The sequence below is a fragment of the Delphinus delphis genome, chromosome 11 (genome assembly GCF_949987515.2).
Source record: "Delphinus delphis chromosome 11, mDelDel1.2, whole genome shotgun sequence".
NCBI classification, from domain to species: Eukaryota; Metazoa; Chordata; class Mammalia; order Artiodactyla; family Delphinidae; genus Delphinus; species Delphinus delphis.
In genome coordinates this window covers 92133752-92161079 of record NC_082693.1, presented here as the reverse complement: position 1 = coordinate 92161079, position 27328 = coordinate 92133752, and the positions used below count along the sequence as shown (strand labels likewise).

At 58.1% G+C, this 27328-nt stretch overlaps 1 protein-coding gene across 5 annotated transcripts in view; it reads right to left on the bottom strand.

Annotated features, from left to right (window-relative positions):
* The window catches only part of MICALL1 (MICAL like 1), a 28061-nt gene extending 3099 nt beyond the window's left edge, over positions 1 to 24962 (bottom strand). For 2 of the 5 annotated variants that reach the window (XM_060025653.1, XM_060025656.1), the window contains exons 1-15: positions 24487 to 24962; positions 20221 to 20269; positions 19632 to 19773; positions 14748 to 14836; positions 13485 to 13627; positions 11834 to 12279; positions 10201 to 10258; positions 9166 to 9524; positions 7320 to 7735; positions 4587 to 4721; positions 3845 to 3971; positions 3619 to 3709; positions 3399 to 3472; positions 276 to 390; positions 66 to 112 (exon numbers count right to left, since the gene is read on the bottom strand). In XM_060025653.1, coding sequence (XP_059881636.1) covers positions 66 to 112; positions 276 to 390; positions 3399 to 3472; positions 3619 to 3709; positions 3845 to 3971; positions 4587 to 4721; positions 7320 to 7735; positions 9166 to 9524; positions 10201 to 10258; positions 11834 to 12279; positions 13485 to 13627; positions 14748 to 14836; positions 19632 to 19773; positions 20221 to 20269; positions 24487 to 24632 — 2437 coding nt within the window. In that variant the 5' untranslated portion in view covers positions 24633 to 24962. The remainder of the gene's footprint in view (positions 1 to 65; positions 113 to 275; positions 391 to 3398; positions 3473 to 3618; positions 3710 to 3844; positions 3972 to 4586; positions 4722 to 7319; positions 7736 to 9165; positions 9525 to 10200; positions 10259 to 11833; positions 12280 to 13484; positions 13628 to 14747; positions 14837 to 19631; positions 19774 to 20220; positions 20270 to 24486) is intronic. The other 3 variants (XM_060025655.1, XM_060025657.1, XR_009521264.1) reach the window with 2 other exon arrangements.
* Positions 24963 to 27328: the final 2366 nt, after the last annotated feature.

The window sequence follows — 27328 nt, the reverse complement described above, 5'->3', positions numbered from 1 at the left end:
TCTGTCCAACCTACCCCCCACCCTCCAGGAGTTCAAGTGGGCCAGAACCCCAGGAGGGGCCTCACCTTTCTTCTTGATCATGGCTTCCAACATCTTATCTTCCTCTTCCTCCCTGAAATGAGAAAGGGAAGCTGAGTGTCCCACGGGAGGAAGGACGAGGTAATCTCTCAGGCCCCTCCAGACTCCTGCAGGCTGAGCAGGCGGCGCTGGGATGACTGGCAGTGAGGGCCCCGCCCCCAGGAAGCCCCGGGGAACCCCTCCCCCAGCCACGTCACCTCTGCCGGTCCTCATCTAGGCAGTTGACGATGGCGTTGCGCTGCTCGATGAGGGTCACAAGCTCCTGCATCAGCACCTTCTCTCGGACCCGGTCCTCTTCTGTCCAGTCCTTTTCTGCCCAAGGAGAAAAGCTGGGGACATGAGTCCGAGGAAGCGAGGAACTAACGTCTAAGTGCTAAGGGTGGCTGCAGACCAGCCCCACGCTGGACACTCTGGGGAGGGGGGCCCAGAGGGGTGGGGATTACAAATTTTTGGAGAAATGAAGGTTGTCATAGGAGAGACCAAGGATACCAGTCTGCCTACCAAAAAAACTCTCCAAGGGGGCTCCGGGAGGTCCAGCACAATACGTGTTCTGAGAACAGAGAAGAGCACGTGCCAAAGAGTTTCCTGCTATGTTCATGCACTCATTCAACAAATGTTCACTAGATGGTTTCTTGGGGGAAGGATTCAGGCTGGGTCTGCTGAGAGCCTCCAATGGCGAGCTGGCCAAAGTGGGGCAGGGGTGGGGAGATAACAGGGAACCCCAGGGGTCCTCATGCAGGAGAAGCAATGTGACCCAAGGGGCATATTGGGACATTCATCTAATGCCATGAAGGAGGGTGGACTAGAGGGGTCCCTGGGGGCAGGGAGCCCTGCCAGGAGGTGTCCCTGATGTCTCAGACACCTGCTGCCCCTCCAGCCTCCTCTCAAGAACCTGAGCTATCCTACAGAACCACCCTCAGAGGCCCACCTGCACCCGGGTATTCCTCTCACCCAGCCCACAGGCTCCCAGGGGAGGGATGCCCACACTTGACCTTCCCTCCACAACATCTGCCCCTACCACCACCTCTTGCCAAAACTGGAACCGTTGACCCAGCATAGTTCTGGGGACAACATGGGTTTCAGTCACCACCCTAGTTCAAATCCTACTCTGCTGCTTCCCAAATCTGGGGCCTGGGTAAGTTATGTCCCCGACCTACGTGTGGGAAAACCAAGGCTTGCGGAAGTTAAGTCCTTGACCAGTGTCACACAGCAAGGGTGGAGCCAGTGCTTGTATCCGGCCAGCCTTGGAATGCTTTGATCCAAGCTACAGCCCTTACAGTGTCTTATGGATCTCCAGCCCACCTGGGGCCTTATAAGCCAGTCTCACCCTCCAAAGGCAACAACCAGGACAGGATGACAAGCCCCGATGTGTTGCCACCACACAGAGGACTGGAGAAGCAACACAAAAAGCCCAGGGCCAGGCTGGCCTGGGGTACAGAGGTGCTGTCCCCATTTCGACCACAAGGTGTCGCTGCGGCTTCCTCTGAGCGGCGGCCACGCCCCAGCCTCCAGAGATTTGGGAGTGATTCATAGGTGGCAGCAAAGAGCTGGGACATTCTGTGACTTCCTCAGGGACACTCCTGCCTCTGGGTCACATCCAGCCTCCCAAGCTCCCTGGTCAGTGGAAAAGCAGGGCCACTGTCCCAGCCGGCAGGAGGGGCTGGGTGTGCAGGGACATGCCCAAGTCAGAGACATGGCTAGAAGCCCAGCTCCACCACCAATGTGCGGGCTCTTCATTTCCTCCTCTGTTAAATGGGAACAATGATTCCTACCACCTGGGCCAGAGGAAGCGGTCAAAAGCCCTGGCTCCAGCCTCTGGACACTCCGCAGTCCTGTGCTCTCTCTCAGCCCACAGCTGTGCTCACCCCATGTCATGGCCAGACCCCAGCTCAGCCACATAAAAACCATCAGCCATCAGCCCCTCATAGGGCACAGAGTGTTTCCACATGCACCGGCTCCTGGGCCTTAGAATACCCTCCCAGGAGGGCACCTTCATCCCTGTCTTACACATGAAGCCGCTGAGGCTCGGTGGGGCTAAGGAAGCCGCCTAAGGGCCCCCAGCAAGTTAGCGGCAGAACGCAGGGCTGTGTGACTCCACACCCTATCCTCCCATGGCCCCGCTCCATTCTCAGCACATCCCATCCCTCCCTCCCAGAGTCACCCTGAGCCACGCTGTGCAGGGGCACTTCCACTGGCCCTCCCCCCGCCAGCAGAGCCCTGCCATGCTCTGGCCTAACGGCCATGAGCCCAGAGCTGCCTCTGGACAGGTACCTGCTCTGCCTCGCGCAGCAAGGCAGCCCTGGGCCCTGGAGCCTGACCCCTCCCCGCCAGGAGCCCACCCACACCTTCCAGGAGAGGAGGGTACCAAAACAAGCCAATCGAGACTTCCCTGGTGGCACAGTGGTTAAGAATCCGCCTGCCAATGCAGGGGACATGGGTTGGATCCCTGGTCCGGGAAGATCCCACATGCTTCAGAGCAACTAAGCCCGTCTGTGCACTACAACTACTGAGCCCGAGTGCTACAACTACTGAAGCCTGCACGCCTAGAGCCCTTGCTCCACAACAAGAGAAGCCACCGCAATGAGAAGCCCGTGCACCGCAACGAAGAGTAGCCCCCGCTCGCCACAAGTAGAGAAAGTCCACACGCAGCAACAAAGACCCAATGCAGTCAAAAATAAATAAAATTTTAAAAAATAAAAAAATATTTTAAAAAATTACTTTATTAAAAAAAAAGGGGGTTTCCCTGGTGGCGCAGTGGTTGAGAGTCTGCCTGCTAATGCAGGGGACATGGGTTCGAGCCCTGGTCTGGGAGGATCCCACATCCCGCAGAGCAACTGGGCCCGTGAGCCACAACTACTGAGCCTGTGGATCTGGAGCCTGTGCTCCGCAACAAGAGAGGCCGCGATAGTGAGAGACCCGCGCACCGCGATGAAGAGTGGCCCCCGCTTGCCACAACTAGAGAAAGCCCTCGCACAGAAACAAAGATGCAACCCAGCAAAAATAAATAAATTAATTAATAAACTCCTACCCCCCACATCTAAAAACAACAAGCCAGTCTGCTCCTGGTCTTGGTGTTCTCTGCAGGCCTGCCATCCCAACACCACAGACGTCACAGCCCCACGCTGGCCATGCCGTTCCCTCTCCCGTCGTGGCTTGAGCTTAGTTTTCACCTGTTATGACCCAGGCAGCACCCCCTGCCCTGTTCCCAGGCTCTGCCCGTGCATCCCCATCAGGGCCCGGTCTGTCCACTCCCCAGCCCACTCCTCCATGTCACCAGGCCCCAGCGCAGGTGTCTGGGGAGTGGGTGTGGCCACACTCACCTGGCTTGTTGAGAAGGCACCGGAGCTCATACTCCACGTCGGCCTGGCGTTGCTCCAGGTTCTGCTGCTTGAAGCTGGAAGGTGGGAATGAGGTGACTGTTAGTTCTGCAGCTGCCTGCCCTGTGCTGTCACTGATAAGGGAGGAAGGTGAAGATTCCCGGTCCTAAGCTCTCTGGATCCTGGGGGGAGGAGCCAGGAGCCAAGGGGAGCGAGGACTCACACATAGATGAGCTCGGACTCCCGTCGAACCAGCAGATGCTTCTCGTGGATGAGCCTGAACCAGTCCACCAGCATGTCATCCTCACGGCCCTCTGGAAACCAGATGCCCACTGAGGCCAGGGCTGGAGGCAGTCCCCACCCTCAAAGGGGCCACGGCGGCTCCTACCCTGGAAGAGAGGCTCCCCCTACCCGAGTCCCACCCGCCAGGCCCCCGGCAGCTCCCGCACCGTCCACTCCACCACGCAGCTTCTCCTCCAGCAGGACCCCACGGTGTTCCAGGGTATCCAGCTGACGCTCGATGGTGTCCATCTCCCCATGGATGTCCTCCTCGGGGATGTACTGGTCAGCCTGAACCTGCCCGACAGCGCCCAGTTATCTGGAGGTCAGCCCGCCCTCCCACCTGTTGGCCGCCAGGAACAGGAGCTTCCCTCTTCTCTCCGGCCAGCACTGGCCTCCACAGGCCCTGCGCCCTGGCTCCGTCCCACACCCCGGTGTGGCAAGGGATGGGTGTAGGGACAGCCACGCCCCTGCCATGCCCCTGGTCCCAGCTCCAACAGGCATGCCCAGAGGGCGATACAACTTCCTGCTTCTCTCTGGCAACTTCCTCCCCTCCTCTGCCACTCGAGAAAATATATCACAACGTGCGAAAGTGACCCTATTAGACAGAGAAACCTGAGAACACTCTAAGCTGTTTGTCACGTGAACGCTTCAGAGCCTTGAACTATTATTAGTAACGATTTAAATGCATCACCCAATGCTTTTGGTCAGAGCAGCTAATCTGCTCAGAATCCCCCTGGCTGCAAGTTCATAAATCTCCCAGCTGGGCCTCCCAAGCATGCCCCCCCTCCAGCATCTGAGGGAAGCTGCCCAGGCAGCCCATCCTGTGGCAGAGTCCCACGGGAAGCCTGAGGCGGCCAAGGGAGGGGGCCGGGGCCCAGGCAGCCAGTTGTCTGGGGCTCCCAGCTGTACCTTGCGTTTGATGAGCGGAAAGCCGTGTCCTGGGGCAGGCGGTCTCGCTGGCTTGGAGCCCTTGGTGGCCTTCTTTACGGTTGGGGACGCTGTGGGTGATGCCTTCCGGTTAAAAGGATTCTCCTTGCAGGAAGACTAAAGGCAGGGAGACGTGGCAGAAGATAAGTCAGGGAGGGGTCAGTAAGACCCAGGCAGCTTGATCACATGGGACCATGGAAAGCGGGGCGGTAGGAATCAGGCAGAGACAGAATCCCCCAGCAGCCAGTCTCTGAGGAACTCAGTCACTCAACAAACACTTCCACTTCCCAGCGCCTCCCGTGTGCTGCCGCCGCACTGGATACTTCTCTACATTCCTGTTCAATTCTCACAACCACTCCACAAGGTGGGTAGTGTCGTGCCCATTTTACAGCTGAGTAAACTCGAGTTCAGAGAGGTTAAGTAACTGGCTCAAGGTCACGCTCTTCCCAAGGGCCCAAGCTGCAGTGAGACTCTATTTCGGGCTGGGGCAGCCCTCCGGCGCTGGGGGCAGTGGTCAGGACATGCAGTGTAGGGTGGGACAGAGCTATAGCAGCTCATCCAGGCCTCACAACCACCCCTTTTCCAGCGGGGATGCCGGGGTTCAGCTCCTTGCCCAGGGTCCCCCAGCCAGGAAGAGCAAAAACAGGGAACCCACTATCAGTAGAGGGAGAAGGTAGGTAGCTCCCTTCCTGCCCAGCTCCCCCTGCCCATCCTCTGCTGCCCCCTAGCTCTGCATTTTTCTGTCCTTCTGGGGTAATCCCTGTCCTGAGGCCAGCACAGCCGGGCAGGCCCCCCACTGGGACGGGCCTTGCCTGCCACGTGGGCAGTGCCAGCACCTTCCAACCACCCTCCCCAGGCATCACTGGAGGCCATGGAGTGTTCCCAGGAGTATTTACCGGGCTTTCCAACAGCTTGGGGGAGGGAGGAGCCCGCTCACCTCACCTGTGCCAGCCTTCAGGTTGCCATCCTTCAGGCTGGCGGCTGCTCTGGGATCTGAAGCAAGGGAAGTCCCAGGCCACCGGCGCCGCAGGGTGATAGTCTGGGCCCCACAGGGCAGCACCCGCCCAACGGGCCTGCCTGTCTCCTGTCCCCAGTGTCTCGGGTTCTCCCCGAATCCTGGGGTTAGGGTAAGGGACGGAGCACCCCAGGAGGAAGTCCTCTTGGGCTCTGCCCACACCCTCCACAGTCACACCCAGAGGGGCCCAGCAGGGCCAAACAGCCCAAAGGCCCCTGAGTCCCTCAAGGGTTCTCAGCCACGGAACTCCTTCAGACCAACCTTTCACAGACCTCAGGACAGGAAACAGACAGAAAGGCAGCTGCCTGTAGGGGGAAAGGGAGGGGCGTCCAAAATCAACTCCCTCCCCCACCTCCCACAGCAAGGAGCCCTGGGGCTCCTCAGAGCATCCTGAGGCCCAGAGATGGGCTGGGCCTTCTCCAGGTCACACAGCAGGTGGTGATAGAGTTGGACAGGAGGCAGTTGCCCAGGCCAGGGAAGGTTAAGTGGCATTTGAAAGGTGCACAGACCAACAGCTCAGGCTCCTCCCCAGACTTATCCTCTGTCAGGTAGGTCAGACCAGGACTACAGCCGGGCCCTCAGAGGGCTGCAGAGTACGGGAAAAAAGGTAGAATCAGAACCTGGTGGTGCAAAGGGACTCTGGTGGCAGGAGAGGCCCCCTCATGAACTAGGTGCCCAGAGGACTGTCCTGACCCCTGGTGACCCCTGGTTCTTGGCGTGACACTGAGAAACAAGTGCTTCACCAGCCACAGAGGTCAGGTGGAAAACGAGCTGCCAGGGATGGGTGTCCAGCAGACCCTCTTCGTGCCCACTGCAGCCCCCAGAGGGGATGGAGCGCGGGGCCAGCCTGGGAAGGGGCCTGGTAAGGGGAGCCCACAGCACGGGCTGTCCGCACCCCTGCAGTGGCACACAAGAGAAGCACCCAGGAAAGCTGTTTCCTCGGCCCTCTGCCTGTTGAGGGCCGACCCCTCCTCTACCCGTCCCCGCCAAAAACAAACTCTACACAAGGCGCAGTCATCCCAGTACCCTACCCCGACCTGCCTGTGAGCACCTGGGGGGCAGGGATCGCCACGGTCATCTCACCTCTGGAGCCCAGGCCAGCCCATACACACAGGAGGGACTCAATGAACACCATCTGCCCCATTCTATAGGAGGGGAGACTGAGGCCTCTGGAGAAGGAAAATGACCCCAAGAAGGGAGTCATCCCCTCCCCTCTGTGCTCTACCCCAGGCGGCCTTGTAGAACAATCATCTAGGCCTGTCTCCCTGAGCAGCTTGTGAGCCCCTAGAGGGCAAGGACAAGGTCTCAACGCCACTGTGCCAGGGTCTGGCACAAATAGGACCTCAGTGAATGGAAGGGTGAACGGAAGGATGTGTGGGTTAAGTGGTGGCTAGTGGATGCGTCCCAAATGGGCACGTGCATGTGCTAGGCAGGTAAATAAGGGCTAGACGCCTCAAGACATGGAAGGCCAGGCAAGTGGAGACATGCACAGATGGACAGGAGGTCTGGCTAATGGATGAAAGGATGGAGAGGGGGAGCCGTGCCTCAATGAATGCAGTGGTGAATGGGTAGATGGGCACAGCCAAGGTCACCCAACAAGTCAGGGCCAGCAACGATGGAAGGATCAGAGACCCTGCCCTGAGACCAGGCCCACGGCCACTAGACAGGACAGCAGCCTTTAGCGAGGATGAGGCACTCACCTTTACCTGGAGCTGTGGGGATGAGGTTCCAGGGGAAGGCGCAGGGCTCTTGTCTCCAACCAGCACGAGAGGGGTGGGAGCAGCGCCACTGCAGGGCTTGGCTGGAGGGGGACCTGGGCTGCCCCTAGTATTGGGGGCAAGGCCAGGGCTGGCTTGAGGTGTCCGGTCCACACTGGGCTGCACCAGCTCCCCAGAGGAGGACAGGGAGGAGTTGGCGGAGAGGCTGGCCGAGGTGCCAGGGCTGCCCGGGGCATGGACAGCAGGCTCTGAGGAGCTCTTGGGCACGACTGGTGGCTCCAGAGGCTCCCCACTTGGGGGCTGGCCGGAGCTCTCGGACGACAGGCTTTCCACGCTGAGGGCTGGCGACGGGGTGGCTGAGGGTGGCTCCGAGTGTGACAGGCGGGAGGTGTGGAGAGCTGTACAAACACACACACAAGTGGGTGCCACGTGAGGGGGCACAGTCAGGCTTTCCGGCCTCACCTAACACGCTCCACTCTCGACAGAGCTGCAGGCCCTGGCAACCCAAGTCCTCCACATCCAGACAGGCAAGAGCCCAGAGGACAGCAAAGCTGTGACTGGACCAAGGTCACCGGCAGACAAATCATCCCAAGTCACCCTGCGCTCCTCGGGCCCCGGCGTGCGCCTCGTGGCACGTCGCAGCCCTGGTTTCTTACGGCCCTCGCTTCCCCATCCAGCGGGGCTGCAGCCTCCACTTCCCCTCCCACGTCTGATGTGACCCAAAGCAAAGCCAGACTGAAAAGGCCAAAAAAAAGCCTTGCTTCTGTCTGCCTTCTCTGCCTCTGACCCGAGCAGAGGTGGGAGGGAGAAGCAGGCAGCCCTGGTGGTGGCCGGCGCCAGGCCAGGCACTGCCCCGTACCAGGTTCATCCTCATGCATTGAGGGACACCATGCTTCAGAGTATCATCTGCGCTTTCCCAGGAGGCAACAGACTCAGAGAGGAGAAGGGCTGGGGTTGGACCAAGCTGTGTCCGACTCAGAGCTCATCCCATTGGCTGCATCTCCCACCCGGCAATCACCTCCAATCAACTGACCCACCACGCTCAGCTGGAGGGTCCCAGGGCACCAGCAGGGGCCGGAGAGGGGGGCCTGGGCCACCTGAACACCGGCCTCCGGTCATCTCTAATGTGCCCTCGGACCCACTGTCTGAGGGGCTCCCACTGAGGTCTCAGAGGCAGCTGGACCCCAGCCGTGGTGGAAGGTGGCCAGGCACAGGGCCCGAGAAGATTGCAAGACGGCGAGAGGGAGGGCTGGGCGGAGGGAGGCACAGCGCCTGGGAGCTGGCCCACCACCTCCATATCCCAGATGGGGAGACGGAGGACAGACACAGAGAAGGAACTGCTCAGAGCCACTAGCACCCGTGCCACGCAGCCAGGTCAGAGCCCGAGGCGCCTGGCAACTGGAGGAGAGTGACTAGATGGGCAGAGCTGGAGCTAACCCCTGCCCAGCGCTTTCCACGAGCCTAACTCGGTGTTATGCACACTGATGGATAACACGTTTAATTCTCACAAGAGCCCTGTGAGGTGGGTTACAAAGGGTTAAGAGTATAGTCAGGAGTCTGGGTTCAAATCCTGCCTCCACTGCTTAAGCGCTGTGAGGCTTTGGGCAAATCACTTACCCTCTCTGTGCCTCAGTTTCCTCACCTACAAAATGGGGTATGATACCTACGTCACAGGTTTGCTCAAGGATTGAGGACAGACATGACACACACGGCACCTGGCCTGGAGGGGATCCTGTGGCACCACGTGCCCTTCCCTGGCCCTGGGCTGACCCAGGTGCCCAACCCCAGAGTCCCAACTGTCAGGAGAGCTCCCGAGAACGGCACTCACCAAGGGGGGATGCACTGGGTGCTCGGGGGGCGGGGCGCTTCTTTGTCCTGGGGCTGCTCGTGGGGGTGATGCCGTACCAGGGGTGCAGGGACTTGGGTGTGGACTCCGGGTGAGTCGGGGCAGGGCCGGTGGCTGCACGGGGTGCAGCTGGGGGCTCTTCCTGCTCCTCCTCGAAGGGGTTGTAGGGCTTGGGCTCCGGGCCAGCCACCTCATGCACACCTCCGTTCTCCACCTGCCTGCTGTCCCGGCCCGGGGGCGGCGGCCCGGGGCTGCTGCTCGGGGGCAGGGGGGCTGGCTTCTTCTTCGGCTCTGCCTGCACCAGTGTGATCCATGGGGGGTCTTTCCTGGGGGCTGGTGTCCTGGACAGAGGTAGGAAGAAGCAGAAACCGTTAGGAGACAAGGGGGGCATGTCCTTCTCTCCCCAGACAGTCTTGAGTGCAGCCCAAAGCGGGCGGATGAGAAACCGCACCCTTCTCCTCTCCCATCCCAGCCCAGTGGGGCCAGTCTGGGCCCAGAGCTGAAACAGAAAGAAGGGGGCCTCTCCCTGCCCCTTCCTCTGTCTCTGGCTCTCTCTCCCCGGCCCTCTCTCTCATGGACCATACAGGGGGAAACACAGCTCCCAAACAAGAGCTGGCGACCGATGTCCTCGCCTGTGACACGGGGTCCCAGGGCTGGAGGATCTGAGCCAGGTGTGCAGCTGAGCTCTGCTGGGTCTTCTATACTCTGCTGCTGATTCACACAACGACTCTAGGAGCGAGGCCTAGGCCTCCCTCGTTCCACAGGCAGCGGAGGCTTGGAGGGGTGAAGGGACCCCAGAGGCAGCCGTCTCCACCAGGCATTGCTGCCCACAGGAGAGGGGGTCCCAGGGGAGCCACAGGGAAGGGGATGTGGGCACAGGCTCCTGCCCCCAGAGATGAGCCCCACCCCTTCTCGGGAGGGTGTGCTGGTGGGTCACATGGCCTTGTTACCCGCCCAGACCCCAGGGTACTCCCCTTCCCCCTACCGGGGCCCTGAAACCCCTCAGGGCCAGCATACCTCTCTGACAGCTTGGGTGTCCCTCTGGGCTTGGGGATGGGGGGTTCATGCAGCTTCCCTAGATGGGAAAGGAGAATGAAACAGGTCTTCACGGGCAGCTGTGAGCCAGGCAGCACAGTGGGGCACCAAGGGAGCCAGCCCAAGTGCCTGCCTTACCAAGGATGCCCTTCCGTCCCACCTGGCAGGTCATGGACTCCAGGTGGCCATGGCAACCTCACCTGCACCCTCCTACCTCCCCAGCCCAGCACTCAGGGAGATTAGATAAACACCAAAGGTGACAGGTAGAGAAGGTCGAAAGGGCAAGGCCAGGACACCTAGAGACCCCATTCGTATTTCAGTTAAGAAGGGGGAACCCTGGACTTCCCTGGTGGCACAGTGGTCAAGAATCCACCTGCCAGTGCAGGGGACACGGGTTCGAGCCCTGGTCTGGGAAGATCCCACATGCCGCGGACCAACTAAGCCCGTGCGCCACAACTACTGAGCCTGCGCTCTAGAGCCCGCGAGCCACAACTACAGAAGCCTGCGCGCCTACAGCCCGTGCTCCGCAACAAGAGAAGCCACTGCAATGAGAAGCCCGCGCACCACAACAAAGAGCGGCCCCCGCTCGCCACAACCAGAGAAAGCCCGTGCGCGGCAACCAAAAATAAATAAATTTATTTAAAAAAAAAGAAAGGGGAACCCAAGTGCCCCTCTGACACTTTCCCAAAGTGGACAGGAAATATTGTTTCAACTCAGCCCCAGGGTCACCTCCTCCTGCAAGCCTCCCCTGACTCCCAAGTGTCCTCCGTGAACCCCACCATAGCCTCTGCTCCCCCATCTTAACAGACATCTACATTCTACCAAAATCCTCATGTCTGTGTCCATCTCTCCCTCGAGACTGGCAGCACCTCAAAGGCACAAACAGGTCTGAACAGTTTTTCTATCCCCAGCGCCCAGCTCAGGAACGGGCCTCCACGAGTGCGGAACAGAACGAACAAGTCCCAGGGGGAGACCCTGGAAGTCTCCCTCCCCTGGGCCTCCTCTGATAAGAGTTGCCCAGCACGTCTCAGGTTACAAGGAACCATGTTTCCATGAGCTCATGGAAGCCCAGGGAGGTCATGTGGGAAGGTCTGACAATGAGGGGTGAGGCAGGGGTCTCCACTACAGAACAGGCCAGCCTGGGGAGTGCCCCAGGGGCCCATCTGACCAGGGACACACCCTCCCCTACCCCCAGCCCCTGAGCTGTCCCCTGCCAGACATCCAGATGTCTGGGCCCCTGGGGCACTGGGAGGGGAGGTCACCTGAGTGTGGACACAGAACCAGACACACTCGGGACACAGGCACACATGATGTACACTCCCTACACCCCGAAACTGAAGCACACAAGATGGACACAAAAGGACACACATCCTGGGCACACAGAACGGGGCAGGGGTCTGTGTCCTTGCAGCATGGAGAACAGAGCGTGCACCGAGGGGCCTCAGTAACTGTTTGCTGCGTGAATTAATAACCTCAGCGCCACAGTCGTCCCCAGCACATCCCCAGCACACACGGGCAAGGACAGCACGGCCCCATGAATACTCCCAGGCACGTGTACGTTTAGACACCAGGCACCCCTCAGGAAGCACCCAGCCCCAGCCAGGCCCTTGCTCACCATTCACCAGGCCGTTGCCGCCTCCCTGCTCCACCAAGTTCTCCTGCTGCAGGCTGGACCGGGGCCGGGGCGTGGGGAGCGTCAGGGCTGTGCTCTCAGAGGCCTTCCTGGGGGCAGGTGTGGGGCGGCTGCCCGGGGTGCTGGCCAGCTCCTGTGGTTTGCCGGGAACCTGGGGCTTGGTGGGGATCTGGGGTCGGCCCTCAGGGCTGGCCTTGGGTACGTCCACCTCGGGCCCTGCAGCCGCATTAGGGCTGGGGCCACCTCTCTCCACATCCTTGGCTTCTTCTGTAAGTTGCTGCTGCTTTGGCTGTGGGGGGAGTGTGGGCCTGGCCCCTGACCGCCCACCAGGGCCCAGCCTGGCGCAGTGCTCCGCACACACGAAGGTGCCCTCCTCTGGCCCACTCCTGTAAGCTCCGGGGAGCAGGGTGCTGGAGCACCGCCGACACCTGCCAGGGAAAACAGGGGTGGGGTGGGATGGGGGGATCAACTTAGCCAGGCAGCCCGGCCCAGGGTGCTGGCTACCCCTCCTCCCAACTGCCAGTCTGGATCCCGTCTCAGTACCCAGAACTTCCCAGCGGAAAAGAAAAAGGGTAAATGTCAGAATCACACCAGAACAATAAAACCATGTGAAATCAGCAACATAAATTGTGAAACACGCCTTCAGTTTCTGCTGCAAGAGGAAGCAAAGGTTCCCCCAGCTCCTACGGAGGCTCCATCCAGTGTGCGGGCTGCCGCTCATTAGTGGCTCAAGAAATCAATTTAGTGGTTTTCAACCAACCAGGCGTTTTTGTTTTGTTTTGTTATGAAATAGAATAAAATAAGATATATCAGAATGTATCACACTTGTTTTATGAAACTCTAATTCCAGTTGTGCATCTATTCATACAAGTTTGATTTCAGGGATGTACTTACAATTGGTCACAGTGTCAAACGTATGTCACCATAAAAAGTATTTAAAACACTGCCCTGATGGCCAGATGTGACTGTGCAATGGTTTCCTTCCTCGAGATTTTTCCCCCATGACACCTCAGTTCTGCAATCAGGTGCCTGGGGTTCAAGGTCCAGCCACCACACACACCCACACACACACACACACACACACACACACACACACACACACACACACACACACATACACACACACACATACTCTAAACCACAACTGAATACACACTATAACTCCCAGTCACTGGTTTCCATGGACTATTCAATTTTCTTTGCTGATTTTTTTTCTAACATATAAAACGTTTTCATACATTCTCTAAGCTATTTATATTTTCCCTGCCTCTTATTCCATTTTTCTTAAACCTGGCTTCCCCTGGGAACCACACACTGAAAGCAAGTTGTTACTATGATTTCTTTTTTTAACTGCTTTCTTTAGAAAAAAAAAAGGAAGAAAAAAATAAAATAAGATTTTGAAAATGCTTTCTTTTTTCAACAGCTCTTAGAGCACATTCTGCTCCTTAGTCATCATCAGGTACTTAGTCTTAAAGAGCTCTGGCCCCATTTCTGTCTCTAATTCTGTGACTGACCGAGTCTTCTCCCCTCACTAGGCCTTATGCTCCAGCATGACGAGCCTGCCAAGGGGCTTGGCACACCATGGTGCTGCATCTAGGGGAGCTCCCCGTCCCCCAGGGTCCCCACCACTCACCGGAAGCAGTGCCGGTGGTACAGCTTGCCGTCGGCCAGGTAACGCTGCACCAGGTGCACGTGCTGCTGGCAGGCCGCACACGTGCTGCTGGGGGTCCGGTGGGCGCCCTGCTCTGACAGGCTGCCCGAGGAGCACTCATCGCCCTGCAGGGAATGGGGGGGGCAGACTGGGGGTGGGGCTGGGGTCACCAGCCTTCCTGTTCAAGAACACTCCCTGTTCCCCGCTCTAACGGTGGCCATCTCCCAAGAGTGCGCAGCGCTAACACACTCCGTCAGAGCCCCAGAAGGGCAGAGGGTGGGGACTGTCACTGCTTTGCACATGAGGAAACTGAAGTCCAGAAAGGGGGAAAGACCTGCTCAAGGTCACTGAGTCAGGATGGAAACACAAAAATCCAGACTTCCAGTTTCTGGGGCCCTGTCCGCCAGGAAGGCAGCTTCCGGCTGTATAACCCCTTCGCCTGAGCTGCTCTTGTCCCTCTCCCGTCCCCACAGGTGGGCCTTGCCTGACAGGTGGCTGCCCTCTTAGGCCCACCTCGTCTGCCTTCTCTGTCCCCCCAACTAGAACCAAGCAGATTTAAGGCCAAGTTTCGCAGCTTCTAAGCACTGTGACCTTGAGCAAGCTGTCTTCGTCTCTGAGCCTTGGGTTCCTACCTGCCAAATGGAATCCTATAACCCCTGCCTGTCTCAGCCCTGCACGTGCTCACTGGACACCCACCGTGGGCTGGGCTCCCTGTCCCTCAAGAGGTCCTCCAGCAAGGCGCAGTTGGGAGCAGGTGGGAAAAGCCCTCTGCACACTGTGAAGTGTTGTCCAGATGTGAAATGCTGGTGTCATCCCCTAAGCATCTTGGAGCAGGGGGCTGGCAGTGAGGCCCCCACTTCCCAGCTGAGAGATCTTGAACAAATGACCAAACCTCTCTGAGATTCAGTTTCCTCATCTGTACGTCAGGACACACAATACCCGCCTCCCAGTGTTGCTGAGAGGATTAAGCAGAATCACCCCAGGAAGTTTAAGCTCTGTCTCACGGGAACCAAGGGGAGAATTTGCCGTATTGCATGGGCGAGTCCTGTGAGTCCCATGATGGGGAGTCAGTGCTGTGGACGCCCTGGGCCCCTCCCAGGCCTGCCATCCCCTGCCCCTACCGCCCTGGCCTGGCCTGTGAGAATCTAGTCCCAAAGCCAACGGGAAAGGGACCAAGAACACCCGCGGAACGCGGCAGTGGCAGCTGTCCCCCACTCCACCTGCCCACACCCGGCATCTGCCTACCTGAGCCCTGTCTCCTGGTTCCGCGGGAGTGGGTGCTTTGGATGGCGGGGAGGATGCTGCCAGGCCCTTTCTGGGTGATGAGACCCCGGCTGCCAAGAGACCAGAAAGAGACTCTGAGGCAGCTGGAGACCCTGGAGGTCCAGGAGGCCCAACCTGGCCTGAGCTTTGAGCTCCACGGCTACCGCCTGAGGGCAGACCACCGACGCAGTGGGACCAGGCTCCCACTTCACACAGGCAGGGGATGCCTCCTTCCAAACTAAGTGCCAAGGGCAAGCTACCCAACCCTGCCAGGCCTCCGCAAAGCAGAACAGTGACTCCCACCGCACAGGGCAGCATGAAAAATAAGGCACCAGGGACTTCCCTGGTGGTGCAGTGCTTAAGAATCTGCCTGCCAATGCAGCGGACACGGGTTCAAGCCCTGGTCTGGGAAGATCCCACATGCCACGGAGCAACTAAGCCCATGTGCCACAACTACTGAGCCTGCACTCTAGAGCCCCCGAGGCACAGCTACTGAACCCCGTGTGCCTAGAGCCCATGCTCTGCAACAAGAGAAGCCACCGCAATGAGAAGCCCGGGCACCACAACGAAGAGGAGCCCCCGCTCACCGCAACTAGAGAAAGCCCGTGTGCAGCAACGAAGACCCAACGCAGCCAAAAATAAATAAATAAATTTATTTTTAAAAAATAAAATAAAATAAGGCACCAGGACAAGCACAGAACCATCAGCACCCAACATGTGAAAGGACGGGTAGCTTCCTGCCCACGAGGCTGAACAGGTGAAGGGAAGGAAAGAAGAGGAACCACATGGCGCCGGCCTGAAGGTTCAGGAAGATGGGCTGGCTCCCTGGGGCCGAGGAGCTGCCCCACCCAAGCCCAAGTGGGCAGGTGCAGCCCGGAACCCTGCCTGCACGCCCTCGAACCAGAAGAAACCCACCGCCCAGCCCACCCGCCTCCTCCATGACTCTGCTCCTTCATTACTTCAGCAAATATCCACTAAGCACCTACTCTGTACCCAGTGATTAAAATAAAACCCCCAAATTCAGAGACCTGTATACCAAAAGATAAATCAATACTACTGTATGCTAATTCTTTTTTTTTTTTTTTTTTTTTTGCGGTAAGCGGGCTTCTCACTGTTGTGGCCTCTCCCGTTGCGGAGCACAGGCTCCGGACGCGCAGGCTCAGCGGCCATGGCTCACGGGCCCAGCCGCTCCGCGGCATGTGGGATCTTCCCGGACCGGGGCACGAACCCGTGTCCCCTGCATCGGCAGGCGGACTCTCAACCACTGCGCCATCAGGGAAGCCCTATGCTAATTCTTAAAAATAAAATCCAGGGAATTCCCTGGTGGTCCAGTGGTTAGGTGCCTCCAATTCAGGGGGCCCTGTGTTGGATCCCTGGTTGAGGAACTAAGATCCTGCAAGCTGTGAGGCCCGGCCAAAAAAAAAAAAAAAAAAAGTCCGAATTCCTTACTGTGGTCTAAGGTAGCATTGCCAGCACCTCAGGTCACAATCCATTAACGGACCCTGAAATCGACTGAGTGCACTGCAACCAGAATACTGTAAAGACGGATTAGAAGGAAAGATCTGCGGGCATCTCACGTTTTAAGGGGAAGAATCGGTTCCTGAAACTTGTTTCAGTGACATATGTGTACATGAACATGGATTATAATGGGAAACATATTTCTTAGCATGAGTCATGGTCAAAAATTTGGGGCCCACTCCCTACCACCACCACTACCCCACCCCCCCCACCCCCTACCCCCACCCCAACCCTGGCCTCACCTCCTCCTTCCCCCTCACTCCCCTGGAGCACACAGGCCCCCTGCTGCCCCGTTGCCTGGAATATTCCTCCCCAGATCTTCACATGGCCTCCTTCTCCTCCTTGTTCAAGGCTTAGCTCAAATGTCACCTCCTCAGAGAAGCCCTCCATGACTACTCACCTGAAGTAGCCACTTCCTCCTCTCGTTGCTTTTTTTTTTTTTTTTTTTTTTGCGGTACGTGGGCCTCTCACTGCTGTGGCCTCTCCCGCTGTGGAGCACAGGCTCCGGACGTACAGGCCCAGCAGCCATGGCTCACGGGCCCAGCCGCTCCACGGCACGTGGGATCCTCCCGGACCGGGGCACGAAGCCGCGTCCCCTGCATCGGCAGGCGGACTCCCAACCACTGTGCCACCAGGGAAGCCCCTCTCGTTGCTTTTTATACCATTACCTTATTTTGTTTGCTTATCGGACTTACCTGCAATTATATTAATTACTTTGTTCTCTCTCTCCCTCCCCCATCCTTTAGACTGCAAGCTCTGTGAGTCTGTATCGTTCTCAGCTCTCTCCCTAGCACCTAGCACAGTGTCTGGCACACAGTAGAGGCGAAATAAATATTTGTTAAATGAATGAATAAGTGCCAGGTGCTGGAGTCATGTAGCAGGTCTACAGGGGAGAGGGAGTAATTGAGATACTATGACCAGAGTCTTATATGTTCACCACGGGGCAAGGGGCTATAAGAACACCTGGAGTATATCAGGGCAGGCTGCTTGGAGGAGGCAAAATGTGGGGTGAGAGGATGAGTAGGAAAGAATGTGCCAGAGCATGGGGGGTGAGGACAGGGACTGGAGGATCACCAAGAAGAAAGGCTTAGCAGTAAAGGAATGTGATACATTCAAAGCAGCACAAGAAATTCAGTATGACTACAGCAGGGGCAGTGAGTGGCTTAAGCTAAGTGGGGAGAGGCCCTCAGGGGCCCCGCTAAGAAACTGGGCTTCATCCTGATGACACCACCCCTGTCACCCTGGTAGGGGGGAGGTACCCCTCCTCTGAGTCCCTCAGCCACTGGGCTTCCTTCCGTCACACTCTGGTTCCAGACTAGGCTGTGGCTCCTGGAGGTCAGGGGTCAGCTGACATGCCCAGGGTCACCGGCCTCCACGGAGCCTGGCACGAGATGAAAGGAGAGCACGGCACGGTGTTGGCATGGTGTTGTCTCAGCCACAGCCAGCTTCCAAAGTTACCCAGTAGAGTGAAAGTCAAGCCTGGTCAAAATTACCCTTGAAATCCCTCCCCTCACCCAGAAAGTACAGAAGAGGACCATCTGGGGGAGCCTAAGAGCCAGCTTCGCCTCCAGCGTTGGAACACCTCGCTGCCTTCCCTCTGGTTGAGCAGCAGGTGGGATAAAAATGGTTTGCATTTAGGGGCCAAGCCGTATGGTAGCACAAGCTGTGCCTTGAGCAACAGGAGTTCCCCACAGGCCCAGGGGGTGCTCTTGCCCCGGGCAGAACACGGGGAGCTGGGCCACCAGGGTGACCTCACTCCCAGGGTGCCTGGTGAGGACCGGGAACAAAGTGGGCACCACTGACAGTATTACCAAGGGCCCTGCCCCACCTGCCCAGCCCACAGGTCCCCGGAAGGAGGCCCTCCGGAGAAGAGCTTAGTAGAGGGAGATCGGGGTTTGGCCACAGGGCACCCTCCAGAAGATACGACTGAACTGTGATTCTAGGTGAGCAAGCTAAATTCTAACCAATGGAATAAAAAAGTAATAATAATAGTAACCTTGAGTCCTCAATAAGGACCAGACACAGGTCATCCTTCCTCATTTACTCCCATCAACCCTGCAAGACGGATGCTGTTCTTATCCTCACTGCAAAGGGGACCCTGAGCCGAGAGGTGACCCTGTGGCCCACTGTCCCCCAGACAGTAAACGGCAGCACAGAAACGTTCAGTCCACCTGCCTCTCACCAGACACTCGGCAGTTGAGAAATACTTTCATTTTTATTTCTAGTAAAATACATATAATGTTATTTGTTCAATTATAATATTAATGTCTAGCATTATGGGGGGGATGGGGAGTAACAGATTATTTTAATCTTTTAATTTTTATGTTTTCTATGTTCTAATTTTCTACAGTAAGCATGTTTTACTCCTAGTAAGAAAAAGAAAATCGGTACTTCCTAGAATACTTTTCTTTTAAGAGATGGGCTGAGATTGTCCAAATGGAGAGCAGAGGCTGGAGGAAGGACTGACATGGCAGTGGAGGGGCAAGGTGCCCACCCCCAGAGGACCCCTGACAGCAGTGACACAGCGCAGGAGTCGGGACACCTGAACTTGGTTTTCCTGCTGTGTGACCTTGAGCTCCTCCCTTCCCCTCTTTGAGCCCATTTCCTCTCTGCGGAAGACAAGGCCCAGGAGAGATTCCCACATGGGGACTCTCCAGGCAGGAGGCTCAGTAGCTACCCAGTGACCTGACTCAGGGCCGAGAAATACCCTTGCAGCCTCCCATCCCCCCACCCCCACCCCCCTATCCCACCCCACACAATTCCCCAGCCTCTTAGTTCTCAGGCCTTGAAGGTCACTGCTGGGGAAGATGCTGCACAACAGCCCTACAGGACCACTTCCCCACTGGAGGAAAAAAAACCCCAGGGAGGTGTCTGCAAACAGGAAGTGAGGGTGGGTGCCAGAGAGGTGAACTCACAGACAGCGGATGAACTCGTCCTGCTTTGTCTCCTCTGACATTATTAATTTTTTTTTTTTTTTCCCCTCACCAAGTGGCTTGTGGGATCTTAGTTCCCCGACCAGGGATTCAACCCGTGCTCCCTGCACTGGGAGCGCCGAGTCCTTAACACTGGACCACCAGGGAATTCCCTCCTCTGACATTATTTCACTCAGTTACTGGTTCACGCGTTCGTTGTCTGTCTACCCCGCCAGGCTATGAGCTCCCCGAAGGCAGCGATCTCCTTCACCGCTGTGCCCCCCGGGCCCAGCACAGTGTTATTTTACTCAATTAATATTTCAGTGAGTGAATGAATGATGAGCTGCCTCCCTGTGCCTGTTTGCACCTCAGAAGACAGTGTGACACATGCCCTGCCCCCAGGGCCAGCCTCCCTGAAGGGCTGCACCCCTCTCACCTTGGCCAGGGCTGGCGAAGTGGTTGTAATATTGGGACACGTAGGTCATGATGCTGAGGCAGTCAGGGACACTCATGGAGACCATGTCACTGGGGTCCAGGAGAGCAGGGATTCCCAGCTCCTTCTCAGCCACTTCAAAGGCCTGGGGGCGTGCAGATGCCAGGGTGGGGGAAGGTTTGAGGCGGCGGGGGGGGGGGGGGGGGAAACGTGTGGGGTGGGGGCAGGTGCAGGGGTGGGAGAAGGATGGGGGGTGCACAGAAGCAGTCACAAGCAGGAAGAGGAAGATGAGGCAGGGTCAGTGGGCACCACTCTGCACAGACCCAGCTTTGCTCAGCGGGATGAGGGCGATGAGGGCAGGGGTGACTGTGACCTGGAGAAGGGGAAGGTCTGGTGCTCCAGGCACAAGTGGGCCAGAGGGGAGCAGGGGGTGGGGAGAGGAGCGGCCAGGGCCCCAGTGCAAGGCAGCTGCTCTGGGAGCTGGTCCATGAGCCCCTCACCTCAGCTCCTGCCCTGCAAGACCCCTGCCCTCCGACACACACCCTCCCAAAACACACAGCCTCGTGGGCTTCCATCTGTCTGGGGGACTCACCAAACGGTTATTCTCGAAGACATTCTCCTTGGAAAGTGAATCAAACTCTCTGCAAGAGACAAAGTGGGGGAGGAGCATTGAGGAGAGGGCTGGGGCAGGGGCGTGACCAGTGGAGGTGACCACAGCCCAGCCAGCCTGGGTCTCAGCAGGGTTGGGGGAGGGGACTGTGGAGGAGGAAACTGAGGCAAGGAACGTGTGCTAATAGAGCAGGGGCTGCCAGGTGGGGCAGAGAATGAGCACATGGCCCCTGGGGGCCTCCAAGCAGAGGCTGGAAATCACTCAGAAGGGGCGGGGTTGAAAAGCCCCAGCTTCAAGTTTATCCCCCAGGAAGCCATGTCCTGACTCAGTGGCAAAGACAAAACTAAGACCAGGACCAGTGCTGGTGACGACAAGGACACCCACAGATTGCTGGCCTCACGCGGAGCACTGGGCTGAGCTCCTGTCTGGAATTTATTTCAACTCTACTTGGCAGGTATTCACCCCACTTTACAGATAGGGACACTGAGGCCCAGAGAGAGGAAGCCACCCCGGGAAGAGGAAGCCGCCCTGGGAATCCACATTTCTGTTCCTTCCACTGCATGTCACAAACCTGGAGAGCCACACCAACTTGCTGAAACCCTAACCCAGGCCGAAGAGGAACGTTGTTCCAATGGGGCCGGGAATAGAACAAGTCTGAACCAGCCTGGAAATAGTACATTCTCCAGAGCTGCTGGCACTGAACGGTCGGCCAACCCTGCTGAGCCACTCCTGGGGGCACCATCCTTCGGGGAGCAGTGAAGGGTGTCCTAGTTCCTAAGCTGGGACAGGTGAGAAGTGGCAGGGCCTGCCGGAGTAACCTAGCTTTTATTTATTCCCCGCCTCACCTCCTGGCTCCAGCTGCTGGAGTGGCTGAAACCAGCAGAGGAGACCCAGCCTTCTTGCTCGGCAGCCTCCTGGGTGCACCCGCCCCAAGCCTTGTCCTTCTATGGCTGGAAACTGCAGCCTGACTGCCTGAGACCTGGGCCCAGAGGCCGGAGAAGGCAGTACGGCCTCCAAAGTCTGGGTCCCAGGCCCTGTTCTTCCAGGTCAGGCTGTGTGACCTTGGGCGGGTTGGCAGTCCTTGTGGTCTTCATTTTCCCATCTGCAAACTAGGGGAAGCCCTCGTACCACCTCCCAGGCTGGTGGGGAGGACCAGGCTTGTTAGAGGCCGGCCTCACAGACACAAGAGAGCCCTCCTCCTCCTGCCCAGCTGCCTGCTAACGTCTCCAGGCAGAGATCAAGGTACAGTGAACGTGGGCCAAGGCAGGAAGGGGTAGTTTGCAAACCCCAGGAGGTGCCGAAGGCCAAAAGGCGGAGTGGACTGGGGAGGAGATTGTGTATGCACTTCAGCCCCTTTGGCCACCTCTGGCCAGACCGCTTCTTTCTCCCCTCAGCTGGGTCCCGAACTCCTCCCCTTGCTTGGCCACTGCCTAAGAGTGTGACCCCGAGCAAGCTACACAACCTCTCTAAACCTCGGGGACACTGTGACACCAGCCCAGCCCCCAACAAAAGCTTGTTCTGAGGCCGAATGAGACAAAAGCAGCTTGTCTGGGCCGTTTATTTCAGTCTCCCAGCAGTGTTCTTAGAAGGCTAGGGTCACATTTTGTTCACGGCGCGCACTCAACACCCTCCACAGTGCCCGGTCCTTAGCAGGCACTCCATAAATGTCTGCTGAATGCATAAATGCCGGAAACAGCGTGAAAACTGTAAAGGTCCCCACGATACTACAATTTTTCCTCCACTTCTCCCTCCCCTACCTTCGTCCCTAATCAACATCTAGGCTTTGGAAACATATTTTCTGAGAGTTTTCGAAGGCTGGGAAGTTCTATTTGGCTCTGGGGGAGGTGAGGAGCACAAACATGAAACCCACATGGTCCCTCAAGGGAGCTTAAAGATGCCTAGATTTGAGGAGGGGGAATGAGCCCACAGCTCGAGAAGCCTGAACCACTTTAGAAGATGGTGCTTGCCCTCGCCCCTACCCCAGCCCTGCTCTCATGGAGATCCTCCCTAGCCATCACCGAGGTCCTCTCTATGCCTCATATAGGACCCGGGCCTCGGTTTTTCTCCCGTGCAATGGGCTGGCAGCCCAGATGCTGGCCTGCCTTGCAAATGAATGCCTGGACCTGATTCTGGATCTCTTCGCAGGAGGGAAGCCCCCTCCGCTCCACACGAACTCTAGCCACATCCCTCCCTGTGGCCCCCTCCACCCTCCTTAGCCAGCAGGAAGCCCTAAGCACTCTGGCCCAGCCACAGCTCCCAGCCCTCCCTGCCCTGTGCTGTGGGCTCCAACAGCGCCGCCTGTGTCTCTGCTCAGGTGGCCCCTCTGCCGGGAATGCCCTTCCCTCAGCCCTGACCCAGCTCCTACTACCTCCCTGAAGTCCATGTGACGGCTGGGAGGCCCTCCCAACCTAGCCCTTTGATACAGCACTTCCCACGTGGAGTTACCAACACTGCTTATACATCTGTTACCCGCATAGGCCATGGGGGACTGTGTGGGGTTTGCCTCTTGGTTGGTTAGTAGCTATTTCCATTACCAGGCACAGTGTCCAGCACAGAGTATAACCCTGCAGACATTTGTGGAATAAACGAAGGAATGAGACTCTTTCATCATCCCTTCCTGCTTAATAACACTTCTTATAATAACTAATGTTAATTGAATGTTCATTGTCCCATTTAATTTCTCCCAACAATCCTGTGAGGTAGGTCTTATTATCAACCCCCCTTTACTGACCAGGAAACTGATGCCTGGAGGGATCCAGTGATTTTCCCAAGGTTGTACACCTAAGACATGGAGGAGCTGACCGGAAACCAAGCAGCCTGCCCTTTGTGCTGGCAGGCTCAGGTCCATTGCGTGGCTTAGCTTGACACCTAAGTCCTGTCACACACTGGCCAACCCTGCCTCACCACTTGCCCCGCAGCCAAAACAGAAGACCCCTTGAGCCCTCCGCTCTAATGCGTGGGTCCAATCTGGGTGCCCTCCTTCTCCAAACTTCAAGGCGCGGCTCCTGAGCCCCCTTACCCCGTGCCACAGGCCCCACAAGAGGCAGCAGCCCACCTACATCTCCACCTCATCTCGTTCGCTTCTGCATCCACACCCCCCAAAACCCTCTCCTCCAGGGCCCACCCCACCACCTACATGGTACAGAATAAATGCATCTACACCATCGAATCCTTGAGGCAATCCTTCCCTTCCTTCCCTCCTTCATCAAAGCCTCCCAGGTGCTGTCTTTGGGGAGCACAGGAGGTGGAACAGACACACAGACTCCAGACCCTGTCAGGCTTGGGGAGCCCTGTCCGAGGGGCTGTAAGCAAGACAGTCAAGGACCATGACTCTTGTCCCCAGTTTGCAGATGAGACCGGAAGTACAAGGAATGGCAGCTGCCAGATAAACATGCACTCAGTGTTTTATGAATGAATGAATGAATGAATGAATGAATGAATGAAGAGGTTCCAGGGCCCAAGGAAGAGGGAGCTGAGATAGAAACACCAAGTCAACTGTTCTGGGGTCTGAATAAATTTTCCCGTGGAACCTCACCGGGCACCTGGGGGCAAGAAGAGGCCATTTCACACCCTGGAGCAGCCCATTAGGGCTGTAGGTCAGACCCTAGGGGTATTCATTCAGCCTCCCTGCCCCACTGAGGACAGCAGAGTCATGCAGAACACACCTGGGGAGACAGGTCTGTGTCCTAATGGGGAGGGGGTTACATCCATTCATCTGACCTCTATTAACCCAGGGATTCCTCTGTGTCAGGAACTGTGCTAGTGCCCTGGAAACATGATCGCACGGGGGAATCAAAGCAAGCGGGCCCCACAGAGGGAACAGGCCTCAGTGCCCCACGTGGAGGGGCCTGCTCAGAGTGCCTGTTTAAGAGTTTAGTGTAAGAAAGGCCCAGGGTCCCCGAGGAGGGCTCGGTGCTCCTTCAAAGAGGCAAGGCCTTGGAGGCTTCGGTGTCCCTTGGGCGGAAATCAGTGCCCTGTGGGCGGGGCCAGGGCGTCAGTAGAAAGACCAGCATGGGAGGCGGGCTGTGTTCCAGTGGGCGGGGTCAAAGAGGCCAAGTGGGGGAGGGGTGCCCTGGGTCAGAGGGTCTCCGCGAGGCGTTGGGGGCCCGCGGGAGGGTGGGAGTCTCGGCCTCCGGGGGCGGCGCGTGCCGCCGCCCCGGCTCCGCGTCACTGAGCGGGGCGGGGGTCCCCAGCTCGAGCCCGCGCCGCCCTGCGCCCCGGCCGGCCGCCCGCCCTCCCGGCACTCACAGCAGGTCGGGCCGGTGCCGGTGCAGGATGGCGCAGAAGGCCAGGCCGTCCCGGAAGGAGCTGCTCAGGTCGCGGATGTCCACGCCGCGGTAGCCCTCGCACTGGCGGCGGCACCAAGCCAGCAGCGCGACCCGCGGCCCCGCCATGAGCCGCGCGGGGCTCGGGCCCGGCTCCGGGCGCCGCCGGGACCGGGCTTCACCCTTGGACCCGGCTTGGGCCGGCTTCCAGCTACGGCTGCGGCTATGATTCCGGCGCGGCCCAGCCGGCGCGGCTTGGAGCTCGGGGCGCGACCCGCTAGCGGCGGGCGCGGGGCGGGGAGGAGGCGGGGCCGCGGCCTCGGAGTCCTCGCTCGGGCTCCGGAGCGGGGTCCCGGATCTGCTGCCTGCTTCCCGCCCGGCCCTGCCCGGACCTGCCCGAGCAGCCGCTGCCCGAATGGCCCGGCCCGGCCGGCCGCCGCCTACTCACTGCCGCCCGCTCCCCTTGCTGTGGGCCGGCCGCGGGCGCGGTCGGCCCGCTGGTCTCGGTCCCCGCCCGCCGCCGCGGGGGAGCGGGGAGGGGGCGGCGGCCTGGCGCCCCACCCAGCGGTGGCTCCGCCCCCCAGACGCGGACCCCGCACCCCCACCCGCCTCACGTGCCCAGCACCCCACCGCCCCTCTCCTCGGCGATCCCGGTCACCCCTTCCCACTCCCCGCCGTGGACTCCTCAAAGAACTCTGGGATGGCCCCTGAACCCCTCACCCACCACAAACTAGCCCCTCCCCACAGTGACTTCTTCCTCCACCACGCTGCCCACCGGGAAGTCTCCTCTTCCTCCCATCCTGAGTGCTTCCCACTCTAAGGACCTGCAAATCCCCCACATTCCCCTGGCCTGAAACTTTGCGGAGGCATTCTCCCCACCCCCGGCCAATCAGGCAGTTCCCCTGCAGACCCCAAAGCACCCCCAGATGACCACTAGCTTCATTCACCCTGTCTCACCACTCCAAAACACCCTTGACCTACAGGTAGTTCTGTCTGCCACCTTCCCCTCCCCCCAGAGCCGGACCGGGAGACTCCATGCTCCCACCCATGGGACCCCGGGGCCCTTCCCATGGGACGCCCCCACCACCACCACCACCACAGTGGTCCAGGTGTCCACTCAGTGATGTATTGAGCCTGACAAGGGGTCCTGCAGAGTTTTCCTTACCCCCCCCCCCCCGTGTAGGGTCAGGGATCTCATCCCTCCCCACTGGGGCATCCTGACTAGGGTTGGAGGGGTTGGGGTCCCATGGGAAGGACCTATGGGAAGCAGGCCCTTGTCTAATGGGACATTGGGTGTCTGGCCTTGGAACCTCTGCAGCCTCATTCTCCTGCTCCCCCTTCCAGACCTGGGGTAGCCACCCTCCCCAGAGGCCTCTCCCAACCTCCGGATGAATCAGCTCCCACTAGGCTGCCGTGGCAGCGACATCACTGTGACCAGTGCAATAGTTAGCTGGGGTGAGTCTGTCACACCACTCCCCCCAAAGGAAGGAGCGGGATCCTACTCATCTCTGTCAGCCATCAGCCCTTGGAGGAGTGGAAAGAACAGGGGTGTACCAACCCAGGCTCGAATCCTGGCTTTCCCCACTCACTCTGCCGTGTGACCGTGTGCCTCCATGAACCTCAGTTGCCACATCTTAATAATGGGGATAATTCCTGCTTTACAAAGTGGCTGAGAGGAGTAAGATGTGCCTTACAATTAGTCTTCACTCATAAACTCTAACTATTGATACCTGGTGCCTGGTAAACATGTGATAAAATGGATTGAAAACATTTTGTACCCAGCTTGTCCCTTGGACCTTTGTGAGTAAATTATGGAGGAAACAGGCCAACTTGGGGAATCCCACCTCCTCAAAGGTTCACTGAGTCCCAGCTCGGAATACAATTATGACCCAGGGGACCCCAGCTTGCCAGCCTGGGGCAGCCTCACACCCTGGATCTGTCCACAGCTGGGAGGCCACCATCTTGGCCCAGAATGCCAACTTTCAGGTTACCTAGGAAGGGGCTGCCACGAGCCAGGCTGCCTGGCCAGCCCCCTTGGCCCCTCACCAACCCTTCGCTGCTGCCTCCGGCCCTGTCCCTGTGGGAAAGCAACTCTAAGAAAGGAGGGTTCCAGGTACTCTCATTAAATCAGGGACTTGGGCTCACACACCCACCTTGGCCTCCAAAGACCACCAGTACTCTTCATTAAAGCCCAGGAGGGATTATATTCCTCTCCTCACCAGCCCAAGGGGCTCCCTTCAGGTCCCTGAAGACAGTTTCAGATCTGACCTTGATCCCTTTGCCATGATAGTAGCTCACCCAGCCCAGCCTCTGGGCCCTAATTAGCCATTTGTGGGGTTTAGAAACTCATTATCTGAGTCAGCTCATCATGATAGGAGGTAAGGGCCTCCATGACCACAGCTGTGTGACCACAGGCCAGACATCTCCACCCCTATGAACCCTAATTTCTTACCCTATAAAATTGGAATAATAATCTTTGCCTTGCCTGCGTCCCAAGGTTGTGGGTAATCCGGTGAGATAATGAATGGACAAATGCCGTGCAGACTGTAAATCCAGGGTTCAGGTGGGAGGTGGGACTGTGTTTACAGGTGAGGTCAGAAGCCACAGACAGCTATGCAAGTCAGGTCACCAGCCCAAAATCATACCAAAATATCAGGATTAGGACGAAGGGATTTGGGCCCTTCGTTTGATGTGTTTATTTTTTAACTATCAGTTAAGAAGTAAATACACTCTCCTTATCAAAAATTTTAAAATAAAGCTAAAGTTCCTACTTGACTGTCTCCCTCAACCCCAGTCCCCTCCTAAGATGTAGGCACGGTTGTCAG